At 42.5% G+C, this 14,807-nt stretch overlaps 1 protein-coding gene across 6 annotated transcripts in view; it reads left to right on the top strand.

Annotated features, from left to right (window-relative positions):
- Positions 1-14,807, top strand: part of SLC12A8 (solute carrier family 12 member 8) — a 159,700-nt gene that overhangs the window by 132,724 nt on the left and 12,169 nt on the right. For all 6 annotated transcript variants that reach the window (XM_024577885.4, XM_024577886.2, XM_024577887.2 and 3 more), the window contains one exon: positions 1,017-1,662. In XM_024577885.4, the coding sequence (XP_024433653.2) occupies positions 1,017-1,662 (646 nt within the window). The remainder of the gene's footprint in view (positions 1-1,016; positions 1,663-14,807) is intronic.

Here is a 14,807-nt window from a genome sequence, read left to right as displayed (position 1 = left end):
GAGATCCTGTTAGATATCAACTAGAAATGTTGAGTAGACAGTTGAATACTTAAGTCTGGACTTAAGGAAACATTTCAGGCTGGAGATTTAAATTTGGGATTTGAGAGCATAAAGCTGGTAATTAAGGCCTTGGACTTAGCTGAGATTACTTAGGAAGGGAGTGTAGACAGACAAGAGAAGGGGGTCTGAGGATGGAGCCTGAGTGACTTTCAAAGATGTGGGGGAGCAGCAGAGACAGAGGAGCAGTCACTGAGGAGGGAGGCAAATCAAGAGACCGAGAGGTGAAGAAAGTCTTTCAAAAACCAGAGAGCGATCAGCTGGGTCAAATGTAGTTCTCCGGTTAAGGAAGATGAGGACTGAGAGGTGACTATTGTTTTTAGCCCAAGAACTGTGTCAGTTTCTCTGATGTATATCTTCTCTGGAGTAAGAGATTGTAAGGAGTTAGCACATATTTTCCACTCCTATCCTGAAGGTCACCATACCCACCTCTGTCCGTACCAGATGTGTGTAAATGTGTGTGAGCATGTGTGTGTGTGTGTTTAGTATTGGAATTTCCCCACCACGGCCACCAATGATTCTGCTATGTCTTCTAGGGTCTGCCACTCCCCTAGGGTAATTTTCCCATGATGGTCTGGAAAGAATCTACTTTCCATCCTGTTTATTTCCAAAGCAGTGTTAAAACTGATGAAAGACCAACGGAGAACTACTTGGGAAGTCCAAGTTCTAGGCTAATGCCCCAAGTGAATAACTACTGATACTACCAATACCCATGGTGCGTCAGGAGCCTGTTGTGAGTCAGGGCCATGTCAAGCATTTTATATGCATTTAGCTTTGATCTCACAATAATTCCATAGGTTGGATATTACTGTATTATTCCACGTTTGTAGATGAACAGCTACTAACATACCAAGAATCACTTGGGAGAAGTGGCTGAGCTATTTGAGTTGTGTTTTTATCATATAACATGATTTTCTTCTGAAATTTCATAGTCCTGCATGTTATTTCTGTTTTTGCAGAAAGGACCAAATAAAACACCCATAGCTGCCATCTGCCTGACCAGCTTGGTGACCATGGCCTTTGTCCTTGTGGGTCAGGTGAATATTCTGGCTCCCATCGTCACCATCAACTTCATGCTGACGTACGTCGCGGTAGATTACTCCTACTTCTCCCTGTCCATGGTTTCCCGCAGCCACACCCAGGTGCCTGGGTCAGTGCATAGGGAGGGCCTGGAAGCTCTCCACTGCTCTGAGCACCTGCTGTTGGAAAAGGCTCCCAGTTATGGCTCTGAGGGCACTGCCCAAAGCCTCGCTGAGGGCACTCTGCTAGAATTCACCAAAGACATGGATCAGCTCCTCCAGCTAACCAGGAAGCTGGAGAGTAGCCAGACAAGGCCAGGAGACAGTGACAGGATCCCAGAGCATCAGAAGGGGAAATGCAAGAAGGCCACCAAGCAAACCCTACAAGATAGCTTCCTCTTGGACCTCAAGTCACCAGCTTCCTTCTCTCCTGAAGTCCCTGACAGATTGCCCACTGCCTGCTGGGAGGGGCAGGAGTACTGCTGGTTCAAGCAGCACTCCAGGAGTGAAAGGGCTCAGCCTGGGGGAGCATGTGGAGAGCAACTTGTCCCTGAGCCGAGCAACCAACCAGGGCCAGGTGGAGAAGGTGAGCACTCTGAAGTTGTTGCACTGGGGCCTCCTAATTTGGGCTGACTACTGGTTGCCTCACCAGCCCGGTTATCAAACCCTCTTTCAGGTCCTTAGCCAGTCACTTTATAGCTGGCTTTTTCCTTGTTCATTTTGTTTTATATTTATTTTAAAAGTTATATTCAGATATCAGCTAAATTTGTAATTCTACTGTTATAGATAAGTGATTTTAAAGAGAAATTTCTATCTACTCCTATACATGGGAGCCATGACTACTAATTGAATACTAATTTTATTTTACTCTAAAATCAGTGGAGGTGTAAGGCCAACGTGAATGAAAACCAATTTCCTTTTTTGAGAGAAGTGGAAATGTGCTTTGACAAACTGCCTGGCAAGGACTCAGTACGCTTTGTCTGTGGAAGATGAATATCCCAAAACAGGCATGAGGGGATGGAGAGAAGGTGGCAAAAGGGGGACAACTTTTCTTCGCTTTCTCAAATCTGCAAACATGGAGACACAGAGAGAGACTTATAGGAGATGAGAAATTCTGAGAGGGAGAACTCGATCTTGGAGTCTTCCATATTTTAGGTATTTGACATGTCCTTTCATGAATATAATGGATATTAGCATTTTCCATTTTACCATGAAGACCCTGAGGCCCTGTGAGGGCACAGAGAGGTCTCAGAGCTGAGCGTTTGCACAGCTGGATGTCACCCCCGGGCCTGCCTGTATGGAGGCCCGTGCTTCTCTTCGCGCAACCAGCCCCTTGGTGCTGGGCCAAGAGGAGGAGATGGAGGGACATAGAAGATATCTAAAAAGAAATGCTTTACATTCTTCCATATACCTACTTTTTCTTCTTTATCTCCAAATTAGTGTGAGGTTTTTAATGGTAGCAGCATTATTAAAATTTTTTTAATCATTTTATTTTATCAACATTATAAGTGTATGGTTTAATGAGCCAAGTGGAACTAAAAGTCACATAATCACAAATGCTTCCCATTCTTCTGTACTATCCCATCAATCCTTTTCTGCACACTAGTTCAGAAAACCCCCAGAAAACCCCACTTTCAGCAAAAAAGGTGCTTCTTCTGTTAACCTAAATGTTAGTAAATAATATATTTATTGGTACTTCTTGATATCAGTTTCAGATATCATCTTTTGACTTCTCATTATCATAAGTGAAGATTTAACTCATTTATGCCACTCTGACTCCTCATTCAATGTCTCAGTGTAATTATATTACAGTTTTGACTAACTTAATGCCTAGTATTCATATTATCATGACTGAGTAAATATTGCTTAACTCTGAGCCATACACTCTACTATGATTACATTTACTTTTTTGTCCATCATTTTCTGTTTCCTGGAGTTAATAATTGCGCTGGTTATTTATTTATTTTTTTGTCATAATTTTTTCTCTAAATGCTCTGGCAGATATGTCAAATGCCTTTTAATGTTATTTTCCAAATGCTTGAATTCTTCAGAAATCTGGAATATCCATTTGTTTTTCCCTCTGTCCCATGACTACTCCACTGTTCTACTCTAGACTGCCTGTTCTCTAGGCCTGCTACAAGCTGTTGTCTTGGAATTCCTCTCTTTATTGCACATTTTTTGTTGGATCCAGAGAATAAGAGATTTCTTTGGATCCAGGGGACAAGAGACTTCTTGGATACAATGATATAGCGGACTTTCAGCTTTTCTTTTTCTGCCTATCACGCATTGAGTGACCTCCCTATATTTGAAGTGTTTCCAATGTTATGAGCCTTGGTTGGAGGCAAAGCAAGCCTTTCACACTCAAAACAAAAGGCCAGGTATCAGTTTTCCACCCTCTCCTGCAGCCAGAGTTCAGGCACAAGACCAAGGCTCTGCTAATCAGATAAGCCCTTCTTAGGCCGGGAACCAGAAACCCAAAGAAGTGGGGACTTTGAGGAACTCTCAGGAAGCATACCAGTAGCTGCAGGATGACCATTCCTGGTCCCAGTGTCCAGGGTTCTCAGGGCCTGCAGGCAGGCTGCAGCATCTGGGCCGTGGTGCCTGCAGCACTCATGTCCTCATTAGGCTGCTCTGGCAGAGAATTTGAGTGGTGTTGCTGGCTGCGGAGCCCTGAACTTCATTCACCAGCCTTTTCAGGTATTCTCAGAGGGGAGGCTGGGAAATGTCCTTTCGGCTGGTCATACTGCTGTTTTACATGAAATTGTGTAGACTTTTTTCCCTAAGGAAGAAGAAGAGCTTGGGTGGCAACAATCAGGCTACACCACAATTGTCCTGTTTTTCATTTCAAAGAGAGCTCCTGCTTGTAATCTAATTTGTCCTTGTTCTTTTAAAAACAATTGAAAATCATCTTATTCTTGTGTTATGGGTACAATGGTTTATTTTATCTTGCTGGTAATATTACTTATTCTCCCTTTAAAGTCTTTTCCTGCTCCTTTTACTGCCCTGTGTTCATTCTCTCTCTCTCTCTCTCTCTTTCTCTCTCTCTCTCTCTCTCTCTCTCTCTCTCATATGAGAGGCTTTACTAACATGTCTGTTGATCTTTTGATTTCTTTTCTTACTTTGAAGTATTAAAAAAGCATACTGGGCAGGGCTTGTTCATTGCGGTACCTCACTGTAAAATGATTAGGGAGTAAGCTAGGTTCTTCACAGGGGACCCCCAAATGTAACTATCTTTACAGGGTTTCCTCTGGGGCTCTTCAGTTCTTCTGCAGAAGGCTCATTTAATCTCTTGCTTGGGGCTCACCCAGATGGCTGCTTGCATTCAGGGAGCAAGGGAAGGGAAGGGACTTGGGGGCTCCCTGTTGTTTAGGATATGGGCTTTCATTTAATTCCCCAGTTTCTAGCTCCATTCCTGTACTCTTTGCTGAGCTTGGTGTCCCAAGTCTGGGCACTCTCTGGTTTGATTTCTTTAGAGAAAACCCCCTTGGGGAGTGGACTGGGCAAAGGAGGAGTTGTTACCTGGCTTCATGGGTAGAGGACCTCAGTGTCCAACTGTTTCATACACAGTTTTGTGACCAGCCCCCTGCACCTTACCACTTCCTAGGGACGTGGCGCTTCCTGATCCCGAACTCTCTGGAGTCTATGGGGTGCCTTGGGGCTGCTCCTTACCTGCACCTTATCTGTAGGCTCTAGGGTTCATCCTCCTCTGCTCTGCTCGGTCTGTTACCACTCTTCTGTTAACCTTTCATCTTCCAAGACTTGTTTTCCTCTTTCCTCTCTCATCCTCCTTGTGTTTGTGGGTTTATAGCTATTTAATTCCTTTTCTGTCTTCTTACTTGGTTTTCAGGAGAGACATATGATCAGTTTGCCATGTTTAATCAATGAAGTGGTTGCTACCCAATTGCCCAGTCTAGAAATATCGTAGCTATTGACCGCTTATTCTCCTCCACCCTTGCTGTCTTTCCCTTGGAATACACCTTCATCATCTTGCACCCAGGCTCTCGTTATGTTTCCAAACGAGTCTCCAGCCTCCAGATTTTCCCACATCCTACTCTCCTTCTCATTGTCCACTGGATGATCTTTCTGAAATAAAATTCTCACCATGTCTCCCTTGATTAAAAACCTTCACTGGAATCTAATGCCTTTCATCTTAAGTCCAAGATCCCTGATGTGATCTGCAAGGTTCTTTACAACCCTGCCCTGACCTACCTTCCCGGCCACTTTTCTCATGACAACCCGCACACTGTGTGTTGCGGCTAAACCCAGACTAGTGCCCTAAACACATTGTGTTCTGTGTGACTTCCTGCCTTTGAGTACGCTGTTCTGCCTTCTCAAATTGCTTCACCTCCCCCAACTCCATCTGGAAAATTCCAGCTTATGGTTTAAAGTACATTTGGCTTTCCAGACCCATTTTTACCCTCTCTGAGAAGGATTACCTAATTTCTCTGCTGTGCAAGCATAATATTTGGTTCATACAGGAAGTATAAATAAGTATCACATTGTTTTATACATTCAGATCACATGTGTTTATACATCTGTCTTCAGGCCCACTCGTCTGTCTGTCTTAAGGAAAAGAAATACTAGTTTCACTCCTTTGCCTCCAGACTGTGAGCTTCCTTTAGTCACAAACCATGTCTTTTCACCTTGTGTTCATCACAACATTCCCACACAGCCATGGCACACAACAAACAGTAAAAGCTGGTTATACTGATGGACATTTGAACATATATTATCTAGGAGAGTGAAACATTGATCAGTGAAGTAGACTAGAAAGTGTTAAACTATTATAAGAACCTAATGTATGACAAACCAGATGCATGAAATTATAAGAATCAAACCACTATTGAATAAATATTGTTGAGAGCAAATGGATCCAAAAAATTAACTTGGGGACTGTATTTTATGCCTTATATAGCCATGAATTCCTTATTTATAACAGCTGTGCAAAAGGGATATTTCTGACTATTGAAGACATCATCAGAGATAAAAAAGAATCTGATTAAATAGAAATAAAAAACATTTGAACAACAGTGTTGCAGAAGGAAACAATTATTCAGACAAACACAACTGATAAAAGCATACTTTCCAAAGCATATTATTTTTAAAAACAGGAAGCTCAAAATCCAGATTCTACTAAGCAAAGGTCAGAAGAGATGAATATGTAGTTTACATTCAAAAAATCAATTCCCGGATACATTCACTGTCCACTCAACAAACTAACTATTATTGTTAAGTGTTAAATAACATTAGTAGCGAAAAAATAGGCAGCATTTATTAAGCATGTCCCACGTTCCTGACACTGAGAGAAGCACTTAACACAGATTTTCTTATCTTGGTTCAGTGTAGACATTGTTATTACCTTTTTCGCAGAGGTTTAGAGAAGGTAAGCCCTTGCTCAGGATACGAACCAGTCAGAGTTGGACCTCAGATCTGTCTCACTTTAGAACCTGTGTCCTTAACCACTATTCAAAATGTATGCTGCTTGTTGTCAGTATGTTTTATGAACTAGGGCACGGTCGTGATTAAATCAACACAAATTCAGCCACCTTTAAGATATCATTGCATATTTATTATACTGTCAAAACTTTAAATAAAGATAGTAGTAGGTCTGTGGTAATCAAGTACACATACACATTGCTGGAAGCAATGACCGTGGATTCATTTCTTCTGGATCTCTACGTTAAAGATTTTCATCAACTTTGGGGGGTTTTTAGCCATTATTTCTTTAAATATTTTTTTCTGCCCTTTCTGCTCTTTCTCATCTTTATGGGACTACTACTACACGTTAGTTGGTTCACTTGACATTGTTTCCCAGGTCTCTGAGGCTCAGTTTCTTTTTCTTCCACCTACTAGTGTCTGTCTTACAGTTTGAATCATTTCTATTGATCGATCTTTAAGTTTCACTGATTCTGTCTTCTGCCATATCAAATTTGCTGTTGAAACCATCTAGTAAATTTTTCATTCTGTTATTGTGCTTTTTAGCTATAGAATTTTCACCTGGTTCTTTTTTCATAGCTTATATGTCTCTATTGATATCCCTTATTTGGGAAGTCATTGCCATCATTTTCCCATAAGTCACTGATGTTGTGTTTTTATTGAATTCCTTGAGCATATACATTATACTAGGTGCTTTGAAGTCTTTGCTAAACCCAACATGTGGCCCCACTCAGAGTCATTTTCTCTTGATTGCATGGGTCACAGTTTCCTATTTCTTTGCATGTCATAATTTTTGGTTGAAAACTGGATAATTTAGATAATATGTTGTGGCAACTCCTGACTCTAATGTGCACTTTTGCGTTTTTGTAAGGCTTCCACCCTCTCCCAGTGGATCTGTCTGTGGGTTGGGAAAACAGTCAAAGTTGGAGCCAGATCTCCAGTCTTCCATGGCTCTTACTTTTTGCCAGTCTGTCTTGGATTCCCCCCAGGCAGGGGAATAGCTTTCCAGTCATCCAGGGAAATGGGGGAGCTATAGTTCTCCTATGGCTTTTTCATTACTAGGATCTCCCAGTTAAACTTCTGCTTGTTCACTGCTGCCGCTACGTGGGTCTACCATATTGGCTAGCAAAGCTGAGTAGTATTCCCCACTCAATTTCCTACTGTACTCTCCACATTTAGCTTATAAAGGCTAACCCACAATTTTGCAGGTTTCTGGCCAGCTCTGTGCTGGTAAGAACTAGGGCAGGAATGGGTGAAGCCCAGGTGAGAAGGTCATAGACTGTCACTGTTCTTACCCTTAGCTCCAACAATTTTTTGGGGGGGAACCCACTTCTTAATTTGTTGTCTCCATTTTGTAAATTTCTGGAGCCCTGAGTGATTGTTTTTATTTTTTCTAGTTGTACACTTAATTCTTATGGAAAAGAATTCGCCAACCTTTTCACATGCCATAGCCGAAAGCCCCTCTGCTTCATTCTTCCTGGAGCATGATCTTTCAAGATGCAACGAGAAATATAAACCTGTTTAATTGCCCTGGCTTAGCGAATCTATTTGGAGGAATTGTATAATCAAGTTAGAAGTAACTTAAACGTACAGCATTTGGGAAGAATTGCACTATCAGCATGATAAAAGACCACATGGACTTGAAACACGAGCCTTTGTGCACTGCATCAGTGTGCATTCTCGTTCTGTACATGCTAACTGAAGCTATGCGTTTATTATGCTGATAAAGATATGGAGTGCTTTTGTAGAGATGGCTTAATATTTTCCAGTAGTTTCTATAAAATTCCCTAAGTTCATGATTTTAAAAATTAACAATAGTTGGAGAACCAAGATGGCGGCATAGGTAGACATACTGTGCCTCCTCGCACAACCAGAACTGACAGAAAATCAAATGGCAAGGAAGTCCGACACCAAGTAGATAAAAAAGAAACATTCATCCAGACCGGTAGGAGGGGCGGAGACGGGCACCGGGGCAGAGAGGACTCGTGTGGCCGTGGCGGGACGGAGACTGGCTGGAGTGTGGGACGAACGGGGCAGGCAGTCTGACCACCAGCAGACCCAGTGGCCCCACATTCACGCATAGAGAAACCGAGAGGGCCGGACTCAGAGTGGCGGAGAACAGGGCAGGCAGAGTGGCGGGTAGCACCCCGCTGCCCCACACTCGCGCATAGATAAACCGGCTCCAGCGCGGGGAAATAAAGCCTCAAACCTCTGATTGAAAACTCCCATGGGGGTTGGGGTGGCAGCAGGAGAGACTCCCAGCCTCACAGGACAGGTCGTTGGAGAGACCCACAGGGGCCTAGAGTGTGCACAAGCCCACCCACTCAGGAACCAGCACCAGAGGGGCCCAATTTGATTGTGGGTAGTGGGGGGAGTGACTGAAATGCGGTGCAGAGTGGAGCAGGCACCATTGCTCCCTCTCGGCCCCTCCCCCACGTACCGCGACACAGCGCAGAGACCAGCGTTACCCCACCCCTGGGGAACACCTAAGGCTCCGCCCCTTTAAGTAACAGACGCGCCAAGACAAAAAAAAAAGGCCCAAATGACAGAACACTTCAAAGCTCCAGAAAAAATACAACTAAGCAATGAAGAGATAGCCAACCTATTGGATGCACAGTTCAAAACACTGGTTATTAAGACGATCACAGAATTGGTTGAATTTGTTCAAAAACTAGATGAAAAAAATGAAGCCTATGCTAAGAGAAACAAAGGAAAATGTACAGGGAACCAATAGTGATGTGAAGGAAACTGGGACTCAAATCAATGGTGTGGACCAGAAGGAAAAAAGAAACATCCAACCAGAAAAGAATGAAGAAACAAGAATTTAAAAAATGAGGAGAGGCTTAGGAACCTCCAGGACATCTTGAAACGTTCCAACATCCAAATTATAGGGGTGCCAGAAGGAGAAGAGGAAGAACAAAAAATTGAAAACTTATTTGAACAAATAATGAAGGAGAACTTCCCCAGTCTGGCAAAGGAAATAGACTTCCAGGAAGTCCAGGAAGCTCAGAGAGTCCCAAAGAAGCTGGACCCAAGGAGGAACACACCAAGGCACATCATAATTACATTACCCAAGGTTAAACAGAAGGAGAGAATCTTAGAAGCAGCAAGGGATACGGACACAGTTACCTACAAAGGACTTCCCATAACACTGTCTGCTGATTTCTCAAAAGAGACCTTACAAGCAAGAAGGGACTGGCAAGAAGTATTCCAAGTCATGAAAGGCAAGGCCCTACATCCAAGATTACTGTATCCAGCAAAGCTATCATTTAGAATGGAAGGGCAGATAAAGTGCTTCTCAAATAAGGTCAAGTTCAAGGACTTCATAATCACCAAGCCCTTATTATATGAAATGTTAAAGGGAGTTACCTAAGAAAAAGAAGATCAAAAACAGGAACAGTAAAAATGACAGCAAACTCACAGTTATTAACAACCACACCTAAAACCAAAACAAAAGCAAACTAAGCAAACAACTAGAACAGAAACAGAACCACAGAAATGGAGATCACATGGAGGGGTGTCAATAGGGGAGTGGGAGGGGGAGAGGGGGGGAAAGGTACAGAGAATAAGTAGCATAGATGATAGGTGGAAAATAGACAGGGGGAGGTTAAGAATAGTGTAGGAAATGTAGAAGCCAAAGAACTTATAAGTATGACCCATGGACATGAACTATAGGAGGGAATGTGGGAGGGAGGGGGTGGGCAGGATGGAGTGAAGTGAGGGGGGGGAAACGGGACAACTGTAATAGCATAATCAATAAATATATCAAAAAAATTAACAATAGTTTTCACCCTTCATACTCAAAGTTTTTATATCTGCATGGGTTTGTGAATATTGAATTTGTTAGACATACTATTATTTTTATTATGTTCTTAATATTTGATATTTTTATCATGCCTGATACATGGTTTTGTTTATTTGTTTTTTTTGTTTTGCCACTAAGACTTGAAAGGTAAAGTTGCCTTTCTGGCCATTACTCTAGAATTTCTCATATGAAAAATGTCCCCTTCTAACAATAATTTACAAGGCTTGTTTCTTCCAGCAAAATCCTCAGAAAAGAAAAAATTCCTTTAGTCACTTGGAAGGATTTTGAAACCATGTTATCTGACTGTTTTGTCAAACCTGTTTGAAATCATTGACCATCCTTGCATGAATTCTCTCTCACATTCTGATGGATAAAACTGCATTGTGCTTGCCTGGAGGACACACCCCTTCCTCACTACTTCCTCCTGAGTTCCTCAGAAAACACACACACCCAATTCCCGTAGATACAGTGGAATCAATACTGTGAAAGATCGAGATTAAGTGTGAAAGGGTGAGCTTAACATTTTGCAAACCTCAGAGAGGCAAAAATCTAAGTCCTTAACCAATAGTGTTCCTTCTTAATAATCAAAGGGGCGGACTTCCGGCCAAGATGGAGGCGTAGGTAGACACACTGTGCCTCCATACACAACCAAAAGAAGGACAAAAACAAATTTAAAAACAAAAACAACCAGAACTGATAGAAAATCGAACTGTATGGAAGTCCAATGACCAAGGAGTTAAAGAGGAAACATCCATTCAGACCTGTAGGAGGGGCGGAGATGGGCAGCTGGGCCGAGAGGCAGTGGCCGAAGGACTGGGGCTGGCAAGACTGTGGCTGGCGGACTGGGTGATGCACTGGCTGACACACAGGGCGGTCCCACATTCACATGCAGATAAACCTAGAAGAACAACTGGGGAGCAAGACAGACCTCGCAACCCAGGGCTCCAGCACAGGGAAATAAAGCTTCAAACTTCTCATTGAAAACACTTGTGGGGGTTGAGGCTGCAGCGGGAGAAACTCCCACCCTCACAGGAGAGTTCGTTGGAGAGGCCCATGGGTCCCTAGAATGTACACAAGCTCACCCACCTGGGAATTAGCACCGAAGGGTCCAATTTGCTTATGGGTAGTAGGGTAAGTGACTGAAAACCAGTAGAGAGTGGAGCAAGTGGCATTGTTCCCTCTTGGACCCCTCCCCCACAGACAGCATCACAACGCTTTGATGTGGGTCGCCCCGCCCTGGTGAACACCTAAAGCTCCCCCCCTTACTACATAACAGGCCCACTGAGACCAAAAAAAAAAAAAAAAAGGCCCAAATGAAAGAACAGATCAAAGCTCCAGAAAAAATACAACTAAGCAACGAAGAGATAGCCAACCTATCAGATGCACAGTTCAAAACACTGGTAATCAGGCTGTTCACAGAATTGGTTGAGTATGGTTGCAAAATAGAGGGGAAAATGAAGGCTATACTAAGTGAAATAAAGGAAATGTACAGGAACCAACAGTGATGGGAAGGAAACTGGGACTCAACTCAGTGGTGTGGACCAGAAGGAAGAAAGAAACATTCAACCAGGAAAGAATGAAGAAACAAGAATTTAAAAAATGAGGAGAGGTTTAGGAACCTCCAGGATCTTTACATTTTCCAACATCCAAATCATAGGCGTGCCAGAAGAAGAAGAGGAAGAGAAAGAAAGTGAAAACTTATTTGAACAAATAACGAAGGAGAACTTCCCTAATCTGGCAAAGGAAATAGACTTTCAGGAAGTTCAGGAAGCTCAGAGAGTCCCAAAGAAGCTGGACCCAAGGAGGAACACACCAAGGCACATCATAATTACATTACCCAAGATTAAAGATAAGGAGAGAATCTTAGAAGCAGCAAGAGAAAAGGACACAGTTACCTACAAAGGAGTTCCCATAAGACTGTCAGCTGATTTCTCAAAAGAAACCTTGCAGGCAAGAGGGGCTGGAAAGAAGTATTCCAAGTCATGAAAAGCAAGGACCTACAACCAAGATTTCTCTCTCCAGGAAAGCTATCATTTAGAATGGAAGGGTAGATAAAGTGCTTCTCAGATAAGGTCAAGTTCAAGGAGTTCATCATCACCAAGCCCTTATTATATGAAATGTTAAAGGGAGTTACCTAAGAACAAGAAGATAAAAATATGAATAGTTAAATGGCAACAAACTCACAGCTATTAACAACCACACCTAAAACCAAAACAAAAGCAAACTAAGCAAACAACTAGAACAGAAACAGAACCACAGAAATGGAGATCACATGGAGGGGTGTCAATAGGGGAGTGGGAGGGGGAGAGGGGGGGGGAAGGTACAGAGAATAAGTAGCATAAATGATAGGTGGAAAATAGACAGGGGGAGGGTAAGAATAGTGTAGGAAATGTAGAAGCCAAAAAACTTGTATGTATGACCCATGGACATGAACTAAAGGGGGGGAATGCAGGTGGGGGAGGTGTGCAGGGCAGAGAGGAATAAGAGGGGGGATGGGACAACTGTAATAGCATAATCAATAAATGTATTTTAAAACAATAACCAAAAGGGCAACTGTATTTCACTAAGCCAATGATTGAAAAAGTGAATCACGTGTTGAGCATCTTAAAAGTATACAGTTTAACTAATGCAATAATAGCAGTATTCTTTCTTTTAAAAAAGTAACAGGGCCATCAATTTAAATCAATCATAAACTTTGCAGAGGTTATTTTAATCCACAATTAATAAGGAAAACTTTTTTGAGCACTTCTACTCATGAACTTCTCAATGTCTAGATTTGGCATTCGGAGAGATAAAAGACAGTTCTTGCCCTCAGGTGTGGAGGTATAAAAGATAAGTATAACAATTGGTAGCACATAATGAAGGAAGACATGTTGAGAGTATGAAGAATTCTCTGGGAGCTAGAGTAGTTTGTTTACGCATTTAACCATATGAATGGAACATTTACTACATTCTAAGAACTGTTCTAGGTGCTGGAACATGCTGAATAGACATAGATCTCTGCTTTCATTGAGCTTGCATTCTAGTGGGGGAAGACACATAAACAAACAAGCAAATATGCACTGTAATGTCAGGTACTATGGCAAATAATAAAGAGGGGCGATGGGATAGGGGAAGAGTAGGGTAAAGAGGGGATACTCTTTCAGATAGGTTTGTCAGAAAAGATCTCTCTGAGAATATTTTGATGGAGAAATGAGTTGTATAAAGTAGTGAGCCATGCAGAGATGTGGGAGAAGAGTTCTAGGCAGAGGAAATGGCATGTGTACGGGTACAGCCGGGAACTGGATTGGCAGATTCCAAGAAGAGCAGTGGCCAGCAGTGACTGGACAGGAGTGTGCCAGGGGAGAGAGGTGGGGGGATGAATACCATGAGGAAAGTGGAAGTCAGTGCTATGTAGGGCCAGGACTGTGATAGAATGCTGATGGAGGTTCTAGCTAAGGTTGCAATATGATCAGATTCAGGCTTTAAGAAGATCACTGGCTTTGTGAGGAATGTATTGGTATAATGGTAAGAGAAGGAGCCAAAGCCTTTTTGGAGGTATATTAATTAAGGTAGGCTAAACTGCTATAAGAAATAACTAAATATGTAGTGGCTCAAATACAATGGAAATTGATTTCTCACTTACACTAACAGTCCAGGAAGGGTGTTCCAAATAATTGGGAGGCTCTCCTCCATGCACTGATGCAGGGACCCAGGCTCCCTCTATCCCCTGCCTAGGACCTTGTCATGTGCACAGTTGAGACTGACTTACCGTGTGCAGAGTCCAGGCACAGAGAAGAGGCACACCTTCTCTCCCAAAGATCTTGTGCAAAAATGGCACTCATCACTTCTGTTGACATTGTATTGGTGAGCATTTGGTCACATGGCCACACTAACTGCCACAGTCCCTACCACAGGAGCTCACTGTAGTAATCAGACAAAAGTGGCTTGGGCTGGGGTGGGAGCAGTGCCCATGGCAAGGAATGGTCATATTCTGAATATATTCTGATGGTAGAATCAACAGTATATACTAATGGAGTAGATGTAGGTGTGAGGAAAAGAGGAGTCAAGAATGAGTCTTAGATATTTGAGTGAATGCTGTTGTTGTTTAGACAAAGAGGACTTGGGAAGAATAAATTTCTGCTTCAGCCATGTTAAGGTTTGAGGTGCTTGTTAGCCATGTAAAGAGAGAGATTGGGAAGAAAACTAGATGTTCAAATTTTCAATTCAAGTGTCGAGGATGATGTAAAACTGGATCATTTGTTTACCGATAGTATTTAAAGCCATGGGACAAGATGAGATCTCCTAGGAATGAGTATATATGGGGAGGGGGAAAAGAATGCTAAGGACTGAATGAATGTTGGATTGTACAATATTTGGCGGTTGGAAGGCAGAGGTGAGCCAGCAACAGAGACTGAGAAGAAATGGCAGTGAAATAGGAGGTAAACTGGGAGAGTGAAGCATCCTAGAAACCAAGAGAAGAAAGTGTTTCAATAAGCAGGAAGTGATTA

The sequence above is a fragment of the Desmodus rotundus genome, chromosome 2 (assembly GCF_022682495.2).
Source record: "Desmodus rotundus isolate HL8 chromosome 2, HLdesRot8A.1, whole genome shotgun sequence".
NCBI classification, from domain to species: domain Eukaryota; kingdom Metazoa; phylum Chordata; class Mammalia; order Chiroptera; family Phyllostomidae; genus Desmodus; species Desmodus rotundus.
The sequence above is the reverse complement of the archived record's forward strand: the minus strand, read 5'-3'. Positions and strand labels throughout refer to the sequence as shown.